Raw genomic sequence first — 15,041 nt, forward strand, 5'->3', positions numbered from 1 at the left:
AATTATTGATTGAATGAATAAGTGCGTTGGTTTGGGAAAAAGTAATAAGAAAAAAAAAAAAGAGGAAAAAACCAGAGCTACGAATAACATAAGAAGGAATTTTAAGACTGATTTTATTTTTTGTTCTCCTCCTTTTTTACATGCAGGTCTATTGAATGATTAACCTAGTTATTAGATTAATATCAACGGAATAAAATACATTTTGTGTTTTATTTGCCTAAATATGGACAGTAATTTTTCTATAAGTTTGAAAAAGCAAAGCAAGGGGAAAAAGAAAAAGAGAGTCAATGTGTTTAGTGATTCAAATGAAGACAAAAGCGATGGTTTAAATCGACTCGATTCCAGCTCCTTCACAGTCAAGAATAAAAAAATAAGGCTTACTGAAGTTACTGCAGATGATTTAGTAACAAAGCAAGAAAAGTCGGAATCAGGGAAGCCTGCATTAGTGATTAAATTGAATGATGATATAGGTCCTGCTCATCCAGCACAAGAGCTAACTACTATGGAAGAATATAATACTGTTCCTGTAGAATTGTTTGGTGAGGCAGTATTAAGAGGTATGGGTTGGGATGGTAAAGTAACTGATAATAATGAGGATGCAAATGACGAAGTGAAATTCCAAAATGATGTGACAAGACTGAAACATCCAGATAATGTAGGGATAGGTGCAACAAAGTCTAATGTGAAGGTTGCTACTAGTGACTTCATGCCTATTAAGAAAATTGAAAAATCAGTACCGTCCAATCTACAACAGAATTAATAGGATAATAAAAAAGAGGAACTATAAGTTAATACTTCAATTAGTATTTTAATGCTGTTAACAAAAAAATGTATACTATTATGTTAGAATTAATGTGTGCATTTTCTTTTTCATATATTCATGTGTATACAAACACAGGGATAAATAAGTAAATTGTTATTTTCATCAGTTACAAGTTTATAAAATGCATATATCTATAACATTTACTTTTATACAGGAGATGCAAATCCATATAATAATAGTTGTGATGCAATACCATTTCCCCATTTTTTCAACCATTCTTCTTTATTTTTATATTCCCATTCTTCCACGATTTTAATAAGATCAACGTAGAGTTCCGTACTTATTTGATCATATATACCAGTCTCTTGGAATAATATTTTATTTTCTAAACTTTTAAGGTTCCTTACTAATCTAACTCTTAAGGCTAATTCACTTGTATTGGTTGCAGTAGTAGTAGTGGTGGTGGTTGTAGTAGCGTTAGTAGTTGGGATTGCAGATACATTTGAGTTATAACCTTCAGTTGAAATAGATACAGTAGAAGTCCCTTTCTTGCTAATATTATTCTCTTTCTCTTGAATATTGGTGTTAGAGTTTATATATTGTTTATGTTTTGAATTTGAATTGTTTTTGATTATACTCATATCAGGATATTTTCGTTTTCTTCTAATAGATATCTCTGGTGAATCACGAAACAGAATTGTATGAGCAGTTATTTTATCATCATTATTATTGTCAGATAAGCTTTGAAATTGTTTTAGTGCCCTTTGTAAATTAATATAGGATACAATAGGTTTTAATTCGTCTAAGGAAACGAGCTCTTCACCTGTTGATAATTTTGGTGGGTTTATCGGAAGAACTGCTTTTAAATCTTTAAAAATAAATTTTAAATCAATCACGATATATTTTTCCTCATTATTATTAATAATAATGCTGTTGTTGTTGATAGAATGCTTACTGCTAAAGAAGTCAAGTGAGTTGTTTAGCTCATCTTCAGTAGGTAACATGATATCTGCCACAATATCAACATTACCTTTTTGCATCCAATTAAAGGATTTTGTTTTATAAAGGCCCAAATCTTTAATACTGATTGAATTCAATCTTAATCTGGTGGTTCGTTTCCAATTACCTAAATCATTTTGAATATTATTGTTTGAATATCCAATCTTTTGTTGTCTTTTATGAAAAGTAAATAAAGAATTGTTTATTGAACCCGATATAACATCAGCATGCAAAAAATCTACAATCATTTGATTAAACCTCAATTTTGGAATCTCTAAGTTGAAAAGCGATATTTTATAAGTGATGGATGGATCCCCATTTGCATAACTTTCATTCACAGTAATATTTGAATCAGCTATTTTAATATTATTAAGTTGGTAGTAAGGATTAGAAAACCAATTTATTAGTAAAAATGTATCCACATCATTTTTATTTAAGGCAGCATTTGTAGTGGAATCAGTATTACCAATTGTTGGATCCCTTTTGTTTATATTATTATTTAGGTGTGGATTTGGATATATAATATTTGTTGTGCCATTCATCCCATATATTTTAACATTATTAATTAAACCTTTACCCAAAAGCCATTTTTTTAGAGAAAGATTCATTTCAATTTGTTGAAAATTTAAATCAAATGAAAAAGAGTTATTTGATTGATCTTTAGAAGTTTGCAAATCAACGTTATTAAATCTAATTAATCCATTTTTCCATTTGGGTATCAAAGCATCTTGAAATTTCACATCAATACCATCAATGAAATAATTTAACAGTTTACCAATAGTTTCAGCTACCAATTCTTTAGCAAAAATTGTGTTTGCAGCTAATAATAATAGCGATACAAAGGTTGTGGTCTTTAAAATAACCCAAACAACCTGCGACAGTATCAACCATGAAAATAAGGTTCCTAGCTCATCTTTTGAAAAAGGTCTTTCCTTATTTCTTATTAGTATCCACTTTATATTAGATTTGAACTTTTGATATAAGTTTAAATTTGCATTGATACTTAATTCACTAATATCTTTATTACTGTTATTACTATCTTTAGAGTGTATTGGGCTAACTATTTTAGTTGCTGAATTGTTCTTATTTTCATTATTAGCTGATATTGGATTATATATTGTCCTTGAAACTGAGATAAATCTATTTTGTAAAAATAAAAATGATCTATAATACGACAACGGAGGTTTGTTTTGTTTAATTTTTACAGTTGTATTATGTTGAATTCGAAGTCTAGATGTGAATAGATGTGTATAAGATTGGTTTAATGATATTCGATTTGAGAAGTATGGATTTTTGTGGAAGAGCATTCTTCTTGATATTAAGTTAGTCCACATGTTTTACTGTTAGGTTTCTTACCCTCTCAGTGTCTTTTTATTTTTATTTCCTTGATTTTTTTATAATGGTTATTGTTTTATCCCAATATATATTTATGTGTATGGATATATACATATTGGTATATGAGTGTACAGCTTTCATCTAAGGTTTTTGAAAACATTTGGAGATAATTAAATGCTGATAGTTGATTTTAAAGTTATAGTGTGGGAGAACTATACTTGTATATTTAGAGATTTTGTTTATTTAGTAATCGGCTTCTTTGCTTTTTTTAATACCAATAATAATCATTTTTTCTTTTTTTTTATTTTTTATTTTTTTTTTATAACAAATGGGGAAAAAGACAAAAAAATAAAAGGGCATTCGCTTCTTTAATTTAAGAATTCTTTTGTTTGGATCAAATCTGAACGACTCGTTTGTATTGTTTTTTTTTGCATTTGGGTTGTGGAAATGGAAAAATATGAGAAAAGAAAAAGATTTCTTCTTTGTTAAAATAGGTTTATTTTAACAGAATCTTTCTTTTTTTCCATTATAAACTGTTTTTTTGTTAGGGTATTTCTGTAATAAACTGTTTTTTTTACAACACGTTAAATGTTGATATTTAATTTTTCAATGGAACATTTTAATAAATGTTTACAACTAAAGTAGCAGCTACATTTCTGTTAACATTCATCATAAAAATAAGAGCCTAAACAAGTAAGAAACTTTTTTATACCAATGTAGTTTTTTTTCAATTTTCTTCTATAAATAACTCGTGTTTTTTATTTTATTAAACAAGGAAAATAGATTGAGTCCATTGTTAAGCCTGCAATCATGTTTTCTTTTCTCCTTGTCAAATATTAATGTTTTTTTTTTGCGTTTTTACTGGTTATGTTTCAAATATTTATAATATGGCTTTACAAGTATGTTGTCCATTCTTGATAAAATAAATTCAAGATGCTTGATTTTATAAGCTATTTTTATTTCTTTTTGAAACTATTCTTAAAAAGAGTGGGGAAAAAAGTACTTCCTTGTTGTTGTACTAAAGGATAATAATGGATGGACCATGTCAAAATTTGTATTCATATAAATATTTTCACTGAGGACATTGTTAAACTTAAGAAATACTCCTGAAATTCTATTATTAACTTATTATTGGTTATTATTTCTCATGTACAAGTTTAGAAAGTAGTTCTTAATATTTACATTAAAATATAATTAAATAAGATGATTATCCCAGGCATGTCTCTCAATCATTAAAGGTCTTTTAACAAGGCTTAATAAAAAAATTTTTTCCCAACATAATTTTTTTTAGTAATTTTTTATGTTTACAAAGCACAACAATAAAAAAAATTAAAATAAAGTTTTTTGCCTGTTTTCTTTATATACTTTATAGAAAGAATAATCCTCTGGATGAATTATGTTAGTATACATGTTTTTAGTGTCGGTGATCATATTAGATGTTATTATTTTGTATTCTTAATTATTTTAATATGTAAAATAATTTTCCCTCTATCTCTTATTTGAGAATCAATAATTATATAAATATAAAGGAAACATACGACATAACGGATATATCGCTGAAATCGAACGTGCTAGAATAAATAATAGACCAATTAGATTTTAGTACACATTAATTGATAACAAAATGTAAAGAACGTATTGTTTGCTTGTCAGTAGACGTAAACAAACCTGATCATAAATTTGGTACCGTACATAGACGAGATAGACGAGATATAAAAATATATAAAGCCAACATTTTTTTCATATTATGTTTCCTCCCTTGCTCATCTTTTATACATTATCCTTGTATATTACATATAAATAAAAGAATCGAAAAACTTTATTATAATTTTGTATATTATATATATCTAATATAATATTGAGAATGTTTACTATATACCCAATGACTACAAGCGCTCATTCTCAACAGTAGAGTATAGTTTGTATATCATATATAGATAACTGAACTAAGCTATATTTATCAATTCTAGTGTCTACAAGAATATATCGCTCGTAATAGATCGTCATCTATTACAATATCTCTAATAATCCATCTTTGGTAACAAAGCATTCGAAAAGTGCTTTACACCTATACTTACAATTACAATGTGATTATGTGATAACCCTGAGGTTATGGGTTTCTGGCAACAGTTAATCTTGTTGAAATTTCAATAATATTTCACTTGGATAGATATAAGATATAGACTCTTTCTATATTTCTAGATGTAATATTCCTATTGTTGAGAATGAGCACCTTTATTCATTGGATATATAGTAAACACTCTCAAATATTATATTAAACAGATTTAGTAAACAAAATTATAATAAAGTTCTTCACTTTCTTTCTCTATATACAACATAGAAATAATAATATACAAAGATTGTAAATAAGATAAAAATAATGTATGATGAAATCCTTGGCTTTATATATGTTAACATTAAGCCATTTTCCTTTACGAACAGTAAGATATTTAATAAACAAACTCAACAACTTTTGGTGACCTCTCAACAATTATTACTCAACAATTTAACGTTTAGTGTCTGCTAAAATCTTATTGTTCTATCTATTTCATTATAGAACATTCTATTTCAACACCTATATATCCATATATCTATATCCTTAATCTATGATAACTTAATAGTATACACTTATATATTATATATCTAAACCTATGTAATCCTTGGTTCCTTCGTTACTTCCTTGTACTTATGTTGGCTACTCCTGCTTTTATGTATGTTTGTAAAATTTAGCAAAAAGGAAAGTTTAGAAAAATACTGTCAACTCTCATTTTTCTAAACATAACCCTAAGCTGTAATATCTCCAATATTACAGTTTACAGTAAAAAAGGGGGCGAGCTGGGAATTGAACCCAGGGCCTCTCGCATACTCAAACGTTCCAGTGAACCCAAAGCGAGAATCATACCACTAGACCACACGCCCGAAAACGTCGTGACGTCCGTTGCAGCATTAAATTGTCAGATTCTTTGTGTATTCCAGGGAAGCGCAAATAATATTTATAGTTATTCAAGTAATCGAGACAGTAATCAACTATAATCAATAATATAATTACTAAAACGGTCTTATATATTGAGCGGCTTTAACGAGCTAATATATTTATTCGAAGTTACTTGGCTTGTTACTTGCTTGTTGTTCTCTTTTTGTTCATATATAATATATAAATTATTTACAAGAAACGGTTATGGAAGATGATCTTTTATCTCCAGAAAACGTTGTCCTTTTATATGTTTTCTGGAGCTCGATCGATTATTCAGATTAGTACATTAATGACTTGACTGATTCACCCTAAAATTTATTACATTAATTTAGGTGCACTAGTGGATTAGAACTGCATCCCAATTCTCTAATCATGGTAATTAGTAATACACGTGGGACTTATTAAAACAATAGGTAAATTCTAGATTTGCCAAAATCTTATGTAATTCAATCTCTTTATTATGCAGCATCTAATGTTGTAGTACGTGTATGGCTTATTAAGAAAATAAATAGTTCTAGATTCATTCAGGATCTTATGTAATCTTGATGGTTATAACTATTCTATTCCACAACAAAAGGCATCTGTTTTGGGGCACGTGGCGCAGTTGGTAGCGCGCTTCCCTTGCAAGGAAGAGGTCATCGGTTCGATTCCGGTCGCGTCCAGTTCTTTGATGCACATGTAATATCCCTGTTATTACTGTTTAGGGTTTTGTTTAGAAAAATGAGGGTTGGCAATATTTTTCTAAAATCTCCTTTTTTTGTAATAGATGATGATTAATTACGAGATATATAGTCTTGTAAACACTAAAAGAAATAAATATTTCTTGATTGGTTGTCTATATATGATATATAAATTATACTCTACACAAGAAGTAAAATAACATATATAGATATACAGACAAACAAAAATGTCATCGTCGACTAGGAAGTTCACAAGATACTTTATAGTGACATCAGGATTCTATATGTAACATATAGACTAAGCAATATATAATATATCCTTGACTATTTTTTCATAATTTTTTTTTTTTGGTTATTCTTCTTTTTTTTTCCATTGATTACTACTAATAAATATTGTGGCAATTTGGTGCATTTAGCATTCATGGTAATGGTGAATATTGTTAAGCAATAGATACTTGTCGTTATTTGATGTTAAATATATATATTCTTTATGTCATGTATTTAATATAAACTCTTTTATTCATTTCAAGTCTTTTAATGTTTTTCGTTTTTCTTCGAATACTTGAACTACACTGACGGTAAGAGATAAAATGTTTTCTGCATATCATCATACATCTGTACATAATATGATATACAAAAAAAATAAATTACAACAATTCTTATAGAAATAACACAAATAAATTCTCACTTTCGAACGTATATAGTTGTATTTTTTCTTTAATAATTTATATTTCAATTGTCAAGGCTGATTGGAAAAATTTTACAAAAAGGAGAGTTTAGGAAAGTATTGATAATCCTAATTTTTCTAAACCAGTAGTTAAAAGTCTTACATATAAATATCTTAAACATTACGGTGCTTATTTGTGGTGTACAAGTTTGCAAAATATAATTATGAGAAACGTTGTCTTGATATCACTATAGACAGTCTTATGAATTTTTTAGTCAATAATAGAAATCTTATTTTTTATATCTATAAATTTCGTATCTATCCGGTTTTCTACTTCTTCATACAACTTCCTACATGCAATATAATTTATTTGTCGTATATATTTTGTAATAGGTTTTCCTTTATAATAATTAGACAAAATTAACAATGTATGTGTGCAAGAACTGTAGGCAAATATTCTGTATATATATATTTTTTCTAGTATTTTAAAACTAAGTATAACTAAAGGCTCATGAACAACATTAATAGCAGCCAGTGATTGACAATGTGAATATGTATCATCATGTGCATTATTATATGTCAGTATAAGATAACTTACCCGTATATATAAGCAAACCCAAGCAGTCTGTCCTCTTATGTTATATAACGTTCAAAAATTTTTTAAAATAATTTTGGAGTCTGAGTAACTTTCAAGAATAAAAATACACTTGATTATATACATCATTAAATACTACTTGTCTTGAGTTTGTTTTCTATTTATTTCTTTAATTTATTTATAAATATGAGAAAGTCTTCTTATTTGGTGAAATAGGTATTTTTATATGAAACAGAGAATAAGTATCAGAAATTATGATAGAAAATTAGCTGTTCAAAGACAGTAGTAAGAATTAGACATAGTCAAAAAGAAAGAAACAAGATGTGGAATATATATATTATATTAATTATTCAATATTGAAAGGTAGCATTAGTTTAATATTAGCTTACATTTTTTGTAAATAAGGATAGTAACTCTTAAGAAAATTAATATTTAGGAACGTACAATTTGTAAAGTAGAATATTATATTGTTTGATAGACAAATTGAAGGAAGTCGATACTACCACAAATATATCACCGCAAAAGCTTATCATAAGTATATAATCAAATTTATATTAGAACTTTTAGTGCAGAATTATATTATCTCAAGATACATTCTAATTATTATATATGTGTGTTATAATCCTATTGTAAAATTTAACTATTTTATTTTAGAATCTTTAAAATTTTCGTTATTATCAAAACTAGATATATTACCGAAATATTCTATAATATTTGAGAAAGGATTGTGCTTTTTTTTCTTTTTTCTGTTCTTTCAAAGACAAAACTTACCTAGTGATTAACAATAAAGAGAATAGGAATAAATCATCAAGATCCCAATTTTACTTAAAATTTTGTTTTCTTTGTATACCTAAAAATATTGTTTATTTTAATGCATTATATAATATTTGGTTTTTTAATTCTTGTTTTTATATATATTATATATATAAAAAAAGAACCTTAATCGTTAAAAGTATTAATCACTTAGTTTACAACAAAATTAAAATTATACTTGATACAACAAATTTAACCTGTGCTATTTTACGATGTCAAAATAATTGGCACTTAAATTTTAATCTTCAATTAAGATGTTGTAAATATACCAACCTGATCAATTTATCTGTAAATGTATATATATATTATCTTTATATTATATATGATGATTGTTTTTGCATCTTTTTTCTTTCATAACTTTCACATAAATTATTTTAAGCCTCCAAGTGAATTAAAAGGTGATCTAAGGTTTATCCCATGATTTGGATCTCCAAACAGTCACACTATAAGTCCAAAAAAGAACAGACAACGTCTCTATTGCCTTACTTTTGTACTATACCACAATCAAAAATTCTGCTTACTAAATTATTTAAACCATTTGAAATATTTATAACTTCTAGAATGATATCAATAGTTCCTTGAATATTACATATTTTTAATTCTGTACATATATCCATCTAAAATATTATAATATCATACATAATGAGGATTTCTTTTTGGATTTCTTTCTATTTAAAGAACTAACTGTTTTGGGGGATTTATCAGTTTTATTCTTAACTTCAATGGAAGAATTTGTTTTTGATTGTGCAGTTCCTTTTTCTGCATTCTTTGTTAAATTAGACGTTTGTAACCTAGATGTATTTTTTGTCTCATATAATTCAGACTGGCCTTGGTATGATCCCATTCTAGTATTTTTTTTAGAAGAATTACCTAACATTTCCTTTTTAGAAAGAGATTGTATGGTACCATCACCATTACTCTTATTGTCTTTGAACTGTGAACGACTTGGATTTCTCATTTCTGATCTTGCAACATTTTCCATTTCATTTCTTATGATCTGTCTCACAACATCAATAAATACCTCATCAACATTTGATTTTAATAATGCACTTGTTTCATAAAAGGGAACCTTGCCCCATTTACTGCTAACTGCTATACCATCTTCTACACTAATTACCCTTTCATCGATTAAATCAGCTTTATTGCCAACAAGTACCATTGGAACACGATCTGTATCTTTAATTCTAAGAACTTGTTCTCTTAATGCCATTAATTCATTCAAAGACTGTTTATCAGTAACTGAATACACCAGAAGAAATCCCATACCAGATTTTATATATAATTCTCTCATTGCAGTAAATTGTGCGATACCGGCAGTATCCAATATTTCCAGATCAAAAACTTTATTATCAATTTCTATTGTTTTCCTATATGAATCTTCAATTGTTGGATCATAAGAATCTAAGTAGATACCTTGCACAAATTGTACAGTTAAGCATGACTTACCTACACCCCCTGCACCTAGTACAACCAGTTTATAATCTCTCATTTTTTTTTAATTTCGCTCACTAATGCTGCTTAGCTAAATACTTTGTATATTCTTATTTTAACTTATTCCTACTTTCTTGTCAATTGATTTACAAGCTGAATAAAAATATATATCTATCTTATGAACGTCCACAATATCATTGCATCACACGCATACTATTTCAAAGCTAACTCTTCTACTTTTTTATTTTTCTTTCTTTTGATTTTCTTTAAACAAAAAAAAAAATGGTTTTTATTTTATCAGAATTTCAGATTTCTAAAAAGAAAATTTTTTTGTAAAAAAAAACGGAAATAGAAAATTCCGCACAAACCTGTATTATTTCCGCTTGTCTCAAAGGATGAAAAACTAAGAAAAACAAATAGGGTTAATTAGTAATCATATATCAGTGTCGTTCTTCCCTACCAAATAAAAATCGAACAAGAAAAATATAAGTTTTCCAACATATTTATCTTCTTTCTTTTTAATCAGTTTCATACTCTGAGCAAATAAGTGACCTTTCTGCAAACTCATATACTCTTATCTATAAAAAGATGGAATAAAGTCCTTTTATCTTTTTTATAATTTTTTCTGCTATTGGACTCTTTTTCTCCTTGAACCTGCATTTAAATAAGTAGCTTACTAAATAAAGAAAAAAAGGCAACTCAACAATTATTAATTTTAGTCACATCCAATTCGTATGCACACAGCTGAGTTTTTAGATATTGAAGAGACCCAAATCTCATCTATTCTAGCTGGTGGTTACAATCATCCACTATTGAGAGAATGGCAAAGTGAGAGACAACTGCACAAAAATATGTTAATTTTCCCAATCTTTATATCCGATCAGCCAGACGACATTACACCAATTGATTCATTGCCTAATATTAGTAGATTAGGTGTCAATAAAATTGTTGATTATCTACGTCCTTTAGTGGAGAAAGGTTTAAGATCTGTAATCATATTTGGAGTTCCTTTAGCACCAGGCTGTAAAGATCCTGTTGGTACTGCTGCAGATGATCCAAATGGACCTGTTATTCAAGGGATTAAAACATTAAGACAGGCTTTTCCAGATCTATATATTATATGTGACGTGTGTCTTTGTGAATATACCTCTCATGGACACTGTGGTGTCCTATACAAAGATGGTACAATTAATCGAGAACTAAGTGTTGCCCGTATTGCTGCTGTTGCAGTTAATTATGCTAAAGCAGGTGCACATTGTGTCGCTCCAAGTGATATGATTGATGGTAGAATTAAAGAAATTAAGCGTGGATTGATTAACGCAGGTTTAGCACATAAGACCTTTGTTCTTTCATATGCTGCAAAATTTAGTGCCAATCTATATGGTCCTTTCCGTGATGCTGCATGCTCTGCACCATCTTCAGGTGATAGAAAAAGATATCAATTACCTCATGCAGGAAGAGGTTTGGCTAGAAGAGCAGTTCAGCGTGATATGAATGAGGGTGCCGATGGTATTATTGTCAAACCATCTACCTTTTATTTGGATATTATGCGTGATGCAAGTGAAATTTGTAGAGATTTGCCAATATGTGCTTATCATGTATCTGGGGAATATGCAATGTTACATGCAGCCGCTGAAAAAGGTGTTGTGGATTTAAAAAGCATTGTTTTGGAATCTCACCAAGGGTTCTTAAGAGCTGGTGCTAGATTAATTATCACTTATTTTACGCCAGAGTTATTAGATTGGATTTCAGAGTAAACATAAAGACTTTTGTTTGTTTTTTCCCCATTCTTAATTTTAAACGTCATGATTTTTTACTATTTTACTATCATCATATCTTCTCCTTTTTTTAGATAATGAATTTTGTCGATAATTTTACAATAAATGGTACTGCTATTATACTTAGTATACTTTATGTAGTTAATACCACAATATCTATTAAATTTTTGTTAATTATTATAAACATTTAAGAGAGTTGATTTATTCATTCTTATTATATTCCTTAATAAAAGTAAGTACCTTATTCTATAAAAAGTATCGTTAATATTATGCAGAAGGATCCAGTTATTGGGTTGTATATATAAAAACTAATAATTCAAAATTCTGTACATTGTGAATATAAAGCAAGTTATAAATTGATAAAAAAAATTATTTAGGCTGTTATATTCCTACACATACATCCATATACTTATCCAGCAAATAACAAACTTTGGAAAATTGAAATTTAAAGTAAAATTTCCCTTAAATATTGCTACTACAATAGGCCCGAGTAAAAATGTAAGGTAATAAATTAACAAAAATATAATGACTATATGATTAGATAGAAAAATATTTAATATTTATTAATTAGTATCTCATAATATAATTTATTTAATATACTATTCTTTTTTTTTTTTTTTTGGAACATCACTTGTACTTATAATCATAATCTTTTAATATTTTAAATTATCTCCTAGCGAAATAAATATCTGTAAATAATTAATCTAAAATTATTTATAAAATTGTGCTACCAAGACAGAGATTACGAAAAATTATAATGGTGATAATAGTAATATTATAAGGTAATGCAAAGATATATGATATACATAAATGTGTTTTTTTAACGCTGAACCTTCCATTTTTTTAATACAAGAATTTATCGTCACAAATGCTAATTAGATATATACATTAAATTAAAACATAATATACTTTCTAACGAAACGTTAATATTATTAATTTTTCGGAAAATTAAAATAAAACATATTTTTATAATAATTTTTACAAGTATTTAATAAAATATTTAATCATGTGATTTAATTATAGTTATTTATTCGTAAAAAAATATATTATTATAATTCGTGCCATTTGATAAAAATAAGTTGTTTCGTATTACAAGATCATTACTATGTATTTTGTAATATTTTATTAATTGTATGCAACAATTGTAGAAAAGTAAAATCTGTTATATAAAAATATTCATATGCTTCTAGTCCATTAAATATTTATTTTGAGTATTTTGAATGTTTAACATTTGTTTTTTGCTTAATAGATAAAAAGGAGAGTATATTATTTATTTTATTTTTTATTTAGGAAATTTATTATACAGATAAGAGAATAAATAAGAATTTTTTATCACTATGTAAAGAGCCTAACTGGAAATCCAGTAGATACACAATTCTGAGGGTAACACCTGAGTGTCTAGCTGGAAGATTGGTGCAGCTATATGCGCAGTGGCTCGTATAAGGTATTGAATCTGATTGGAGAATTTCCAGGGAGTGAGAATTATATCAGATCTTATCAAGAGGCCTTTGATTATTGAAAGATAGGCCGGGGTAATCATCTTATTTAAATACATCTTAGTAATAATATTAAGAGATAACTCTTAATATCATACAAGAACAACAAGAAGTAATAATACCACATCAGGGTTATTAATTAGTGATATATAGAGCTCACGTAAGAGTGTTTATACTTATACTAATTGATATGATTCATCCATTTACATACAACAACTCTTACACACTATTTATAATATTTAAAATGTTTTAGACGTATTATTTTGTGTGTTGTATAATATAAGAAAACAAACTGTTTGATATTTTTTATATACATCGATAAGTTATTACATAATAATAAAAAATAATACTTATGTTAGTAAGCGTCCACAACCTCAATTGTTTATGCTCCTTAACACTGCTCTTATTCAATTTACTATTCCAGATTCCCATTATTATTTTATGGAATAATGTGTTCAACATTCCTCAAATGATGTGATTTAAACGTGGAGACGTATTTGACTCTAGTCGACGTAAACCTGTTTAAATAGCATACAAAACACATTAGACATAATGATAACTCGAAATTTCGATAGGAATATAGTAATATACTACATATGTGTGAGTAATCCTAATAAAAGATCGAGATTTAAAAATTTTGCAAAACAAATATTGATTTTGGTTTTATTTTATGTTTTCTTTTTTAAAAGAGAGAAGAGATTTTAATATGAAAATAAAAAAGGTAGGTATGGTTGGATTACTTGTACAGTAACGCACTATACTAATTTATTGAGAAATGTATATATAAATAATAAGCTTTAACTAAAGAGTGATACTTTGTAGCAATAATATTTTATTGATAGTTTTTTTTTTCGTAAAAATATGTATGTTCTTTAGTAAAGTTATTATATTGTCGAGCGTCAGAATAAAGATTCTCTATAGCCATAATAGAATTGTATACTGTAGCATAATTACATTTCTATATTTTTGTTTACTACCTTTTTCTATGTATATTTACGTACACAATTTACTATATAAAATTGTTTTGCTAAGAAATGAGACCTAACACGTTTTGTTTTGAAATGTTGTTCAACAAAGAAATAACTTCCCTGGAAAAAAATTATTTAAAAATATAAAAATGAATTAATAAGAATTTATCCAAATTGCATTACTTATAATTTAGTAAAATATATTGATAGCTAATAATAATGTAAAATAGAGATCATAAATATTATTTAGAGATATCCAATAAAATATACTTATTAAAGTAACAACTAACTCAATATAAAAATTATAGAGTGACTTCCCGTTTCAAATCCACTACAATTAATGTCTTGAACAAAAATATACTAACTAAAAATTTGTATACAAGAAGCGAAAATTTAGTAATATTGTGTATTTTATTTGCTCTGTTTTTATTTTATTTTATTATTCTGTTGATATAGAATTTTCTTCCAGTTAAATAACTGAAGAATATCTTCAAAACTAAATACAATACATAATTATTTAATTCATATACCTAGTTAAAATT

The 15,041-nt window shown here is 27.1% G+C and overlaps 4 protein-coding genes and 1 non-coding gene across 5 annotated transcripts; 3 read left to right on the forward strand and 2 right to left on the reverse strand.

Moving 5' to 3' along the window:
- Positions 1-223: 223 nt before the first annotated feature.
- On the forward strand, positions 224-760 carry SPP2 (spliceosome ATPase-activating subunit SPP2; the record flags this gene model as incomplete). Its single annotated transcript, XM_064859461.1, has 1 exon — positions 224-760. One exon carries the CDS (start codon positions 224-226, stop codon positions 758-760), a length of 537 nt encoding a protein of 178 aa, XP_064713704.1.
- Positions 761-969: 209 nt separating this feature from the next.
- MDM32 (Mdm32p) lies at positions 970-3,096 on the reverse strand (the record flags this gene model as incomplete). The annotated part of the gene is made up of 1 exon (XM_064859462.1): positions 970-3,096. One exon carries the CDS (start codon positions 3,094-3,096, stop codon positions 970-972), a length of 2,127 nt encoding a protein of 708 aa, XP_064713705.1.
- Positions 3,097-6,660: 3,564 nt separating this feature from the next.
- On the forward strand, positions 6,661-6,733 carry PWA37_002914. The gene has a single exon. It is a non-coding gene; the product is annotated as a tRNA-Ala (tRNA).
- Positions 6,734-9,451: 2,718 nt separating this feature from the next.
- On the reverse strand, positions 9,452-10,315 carry RSR1 (Ras family GTPase RSR1; the record flags this gene model as incomplete). Its single annotated transcript, XM_064859463.1, has 1 exon — positions 9,452-10,315. The coding sequence occupies one exon, from the start codon at positions 10,313-10,315 to the stop codon at positions 9,452-9,454; it is 864 nt and encodes a 287-aa protein (XP_064713706.1).
- Positions 10,316-10,991: 676 nt separating this feature from the next.
- Positions 10,992-12,014, forward strand: HEM2 (porphobilinogen synthase HEM2; the record flags this gene model as incomplete). Its single annotated transcript, XM_064859464.1, has 1 exon — positions 10,992-12,014. The coding sequence occupies one exon, from the start codon at positions 10,992-10,994 to the stop codon at positions 12,012-12,014; it is 1,023 nt and encodes a 340-aa protein (XP_064713707.1).
- Positions 12,015-15,041: the final 3,027 nt, after the last annotated feature.

The sequence above is a fragment of the Arxiozyma heterogenica genome (assembly GCF_036370985.1).
Source record: "Arxiozyma heterogenica strain weizmannii chromosome Unknown scaffold_25, whole genome shotgun sequence".
In the NCBI taxonomy this organism is placed as follows: domain Eukaryota; kingdom Fungi; phylum Ascomycota; class Saccharomycetes; order Saccharomycetales; family Saccharomycetaceae; genus Arxiozyma; species Arxiozyma heterogenica.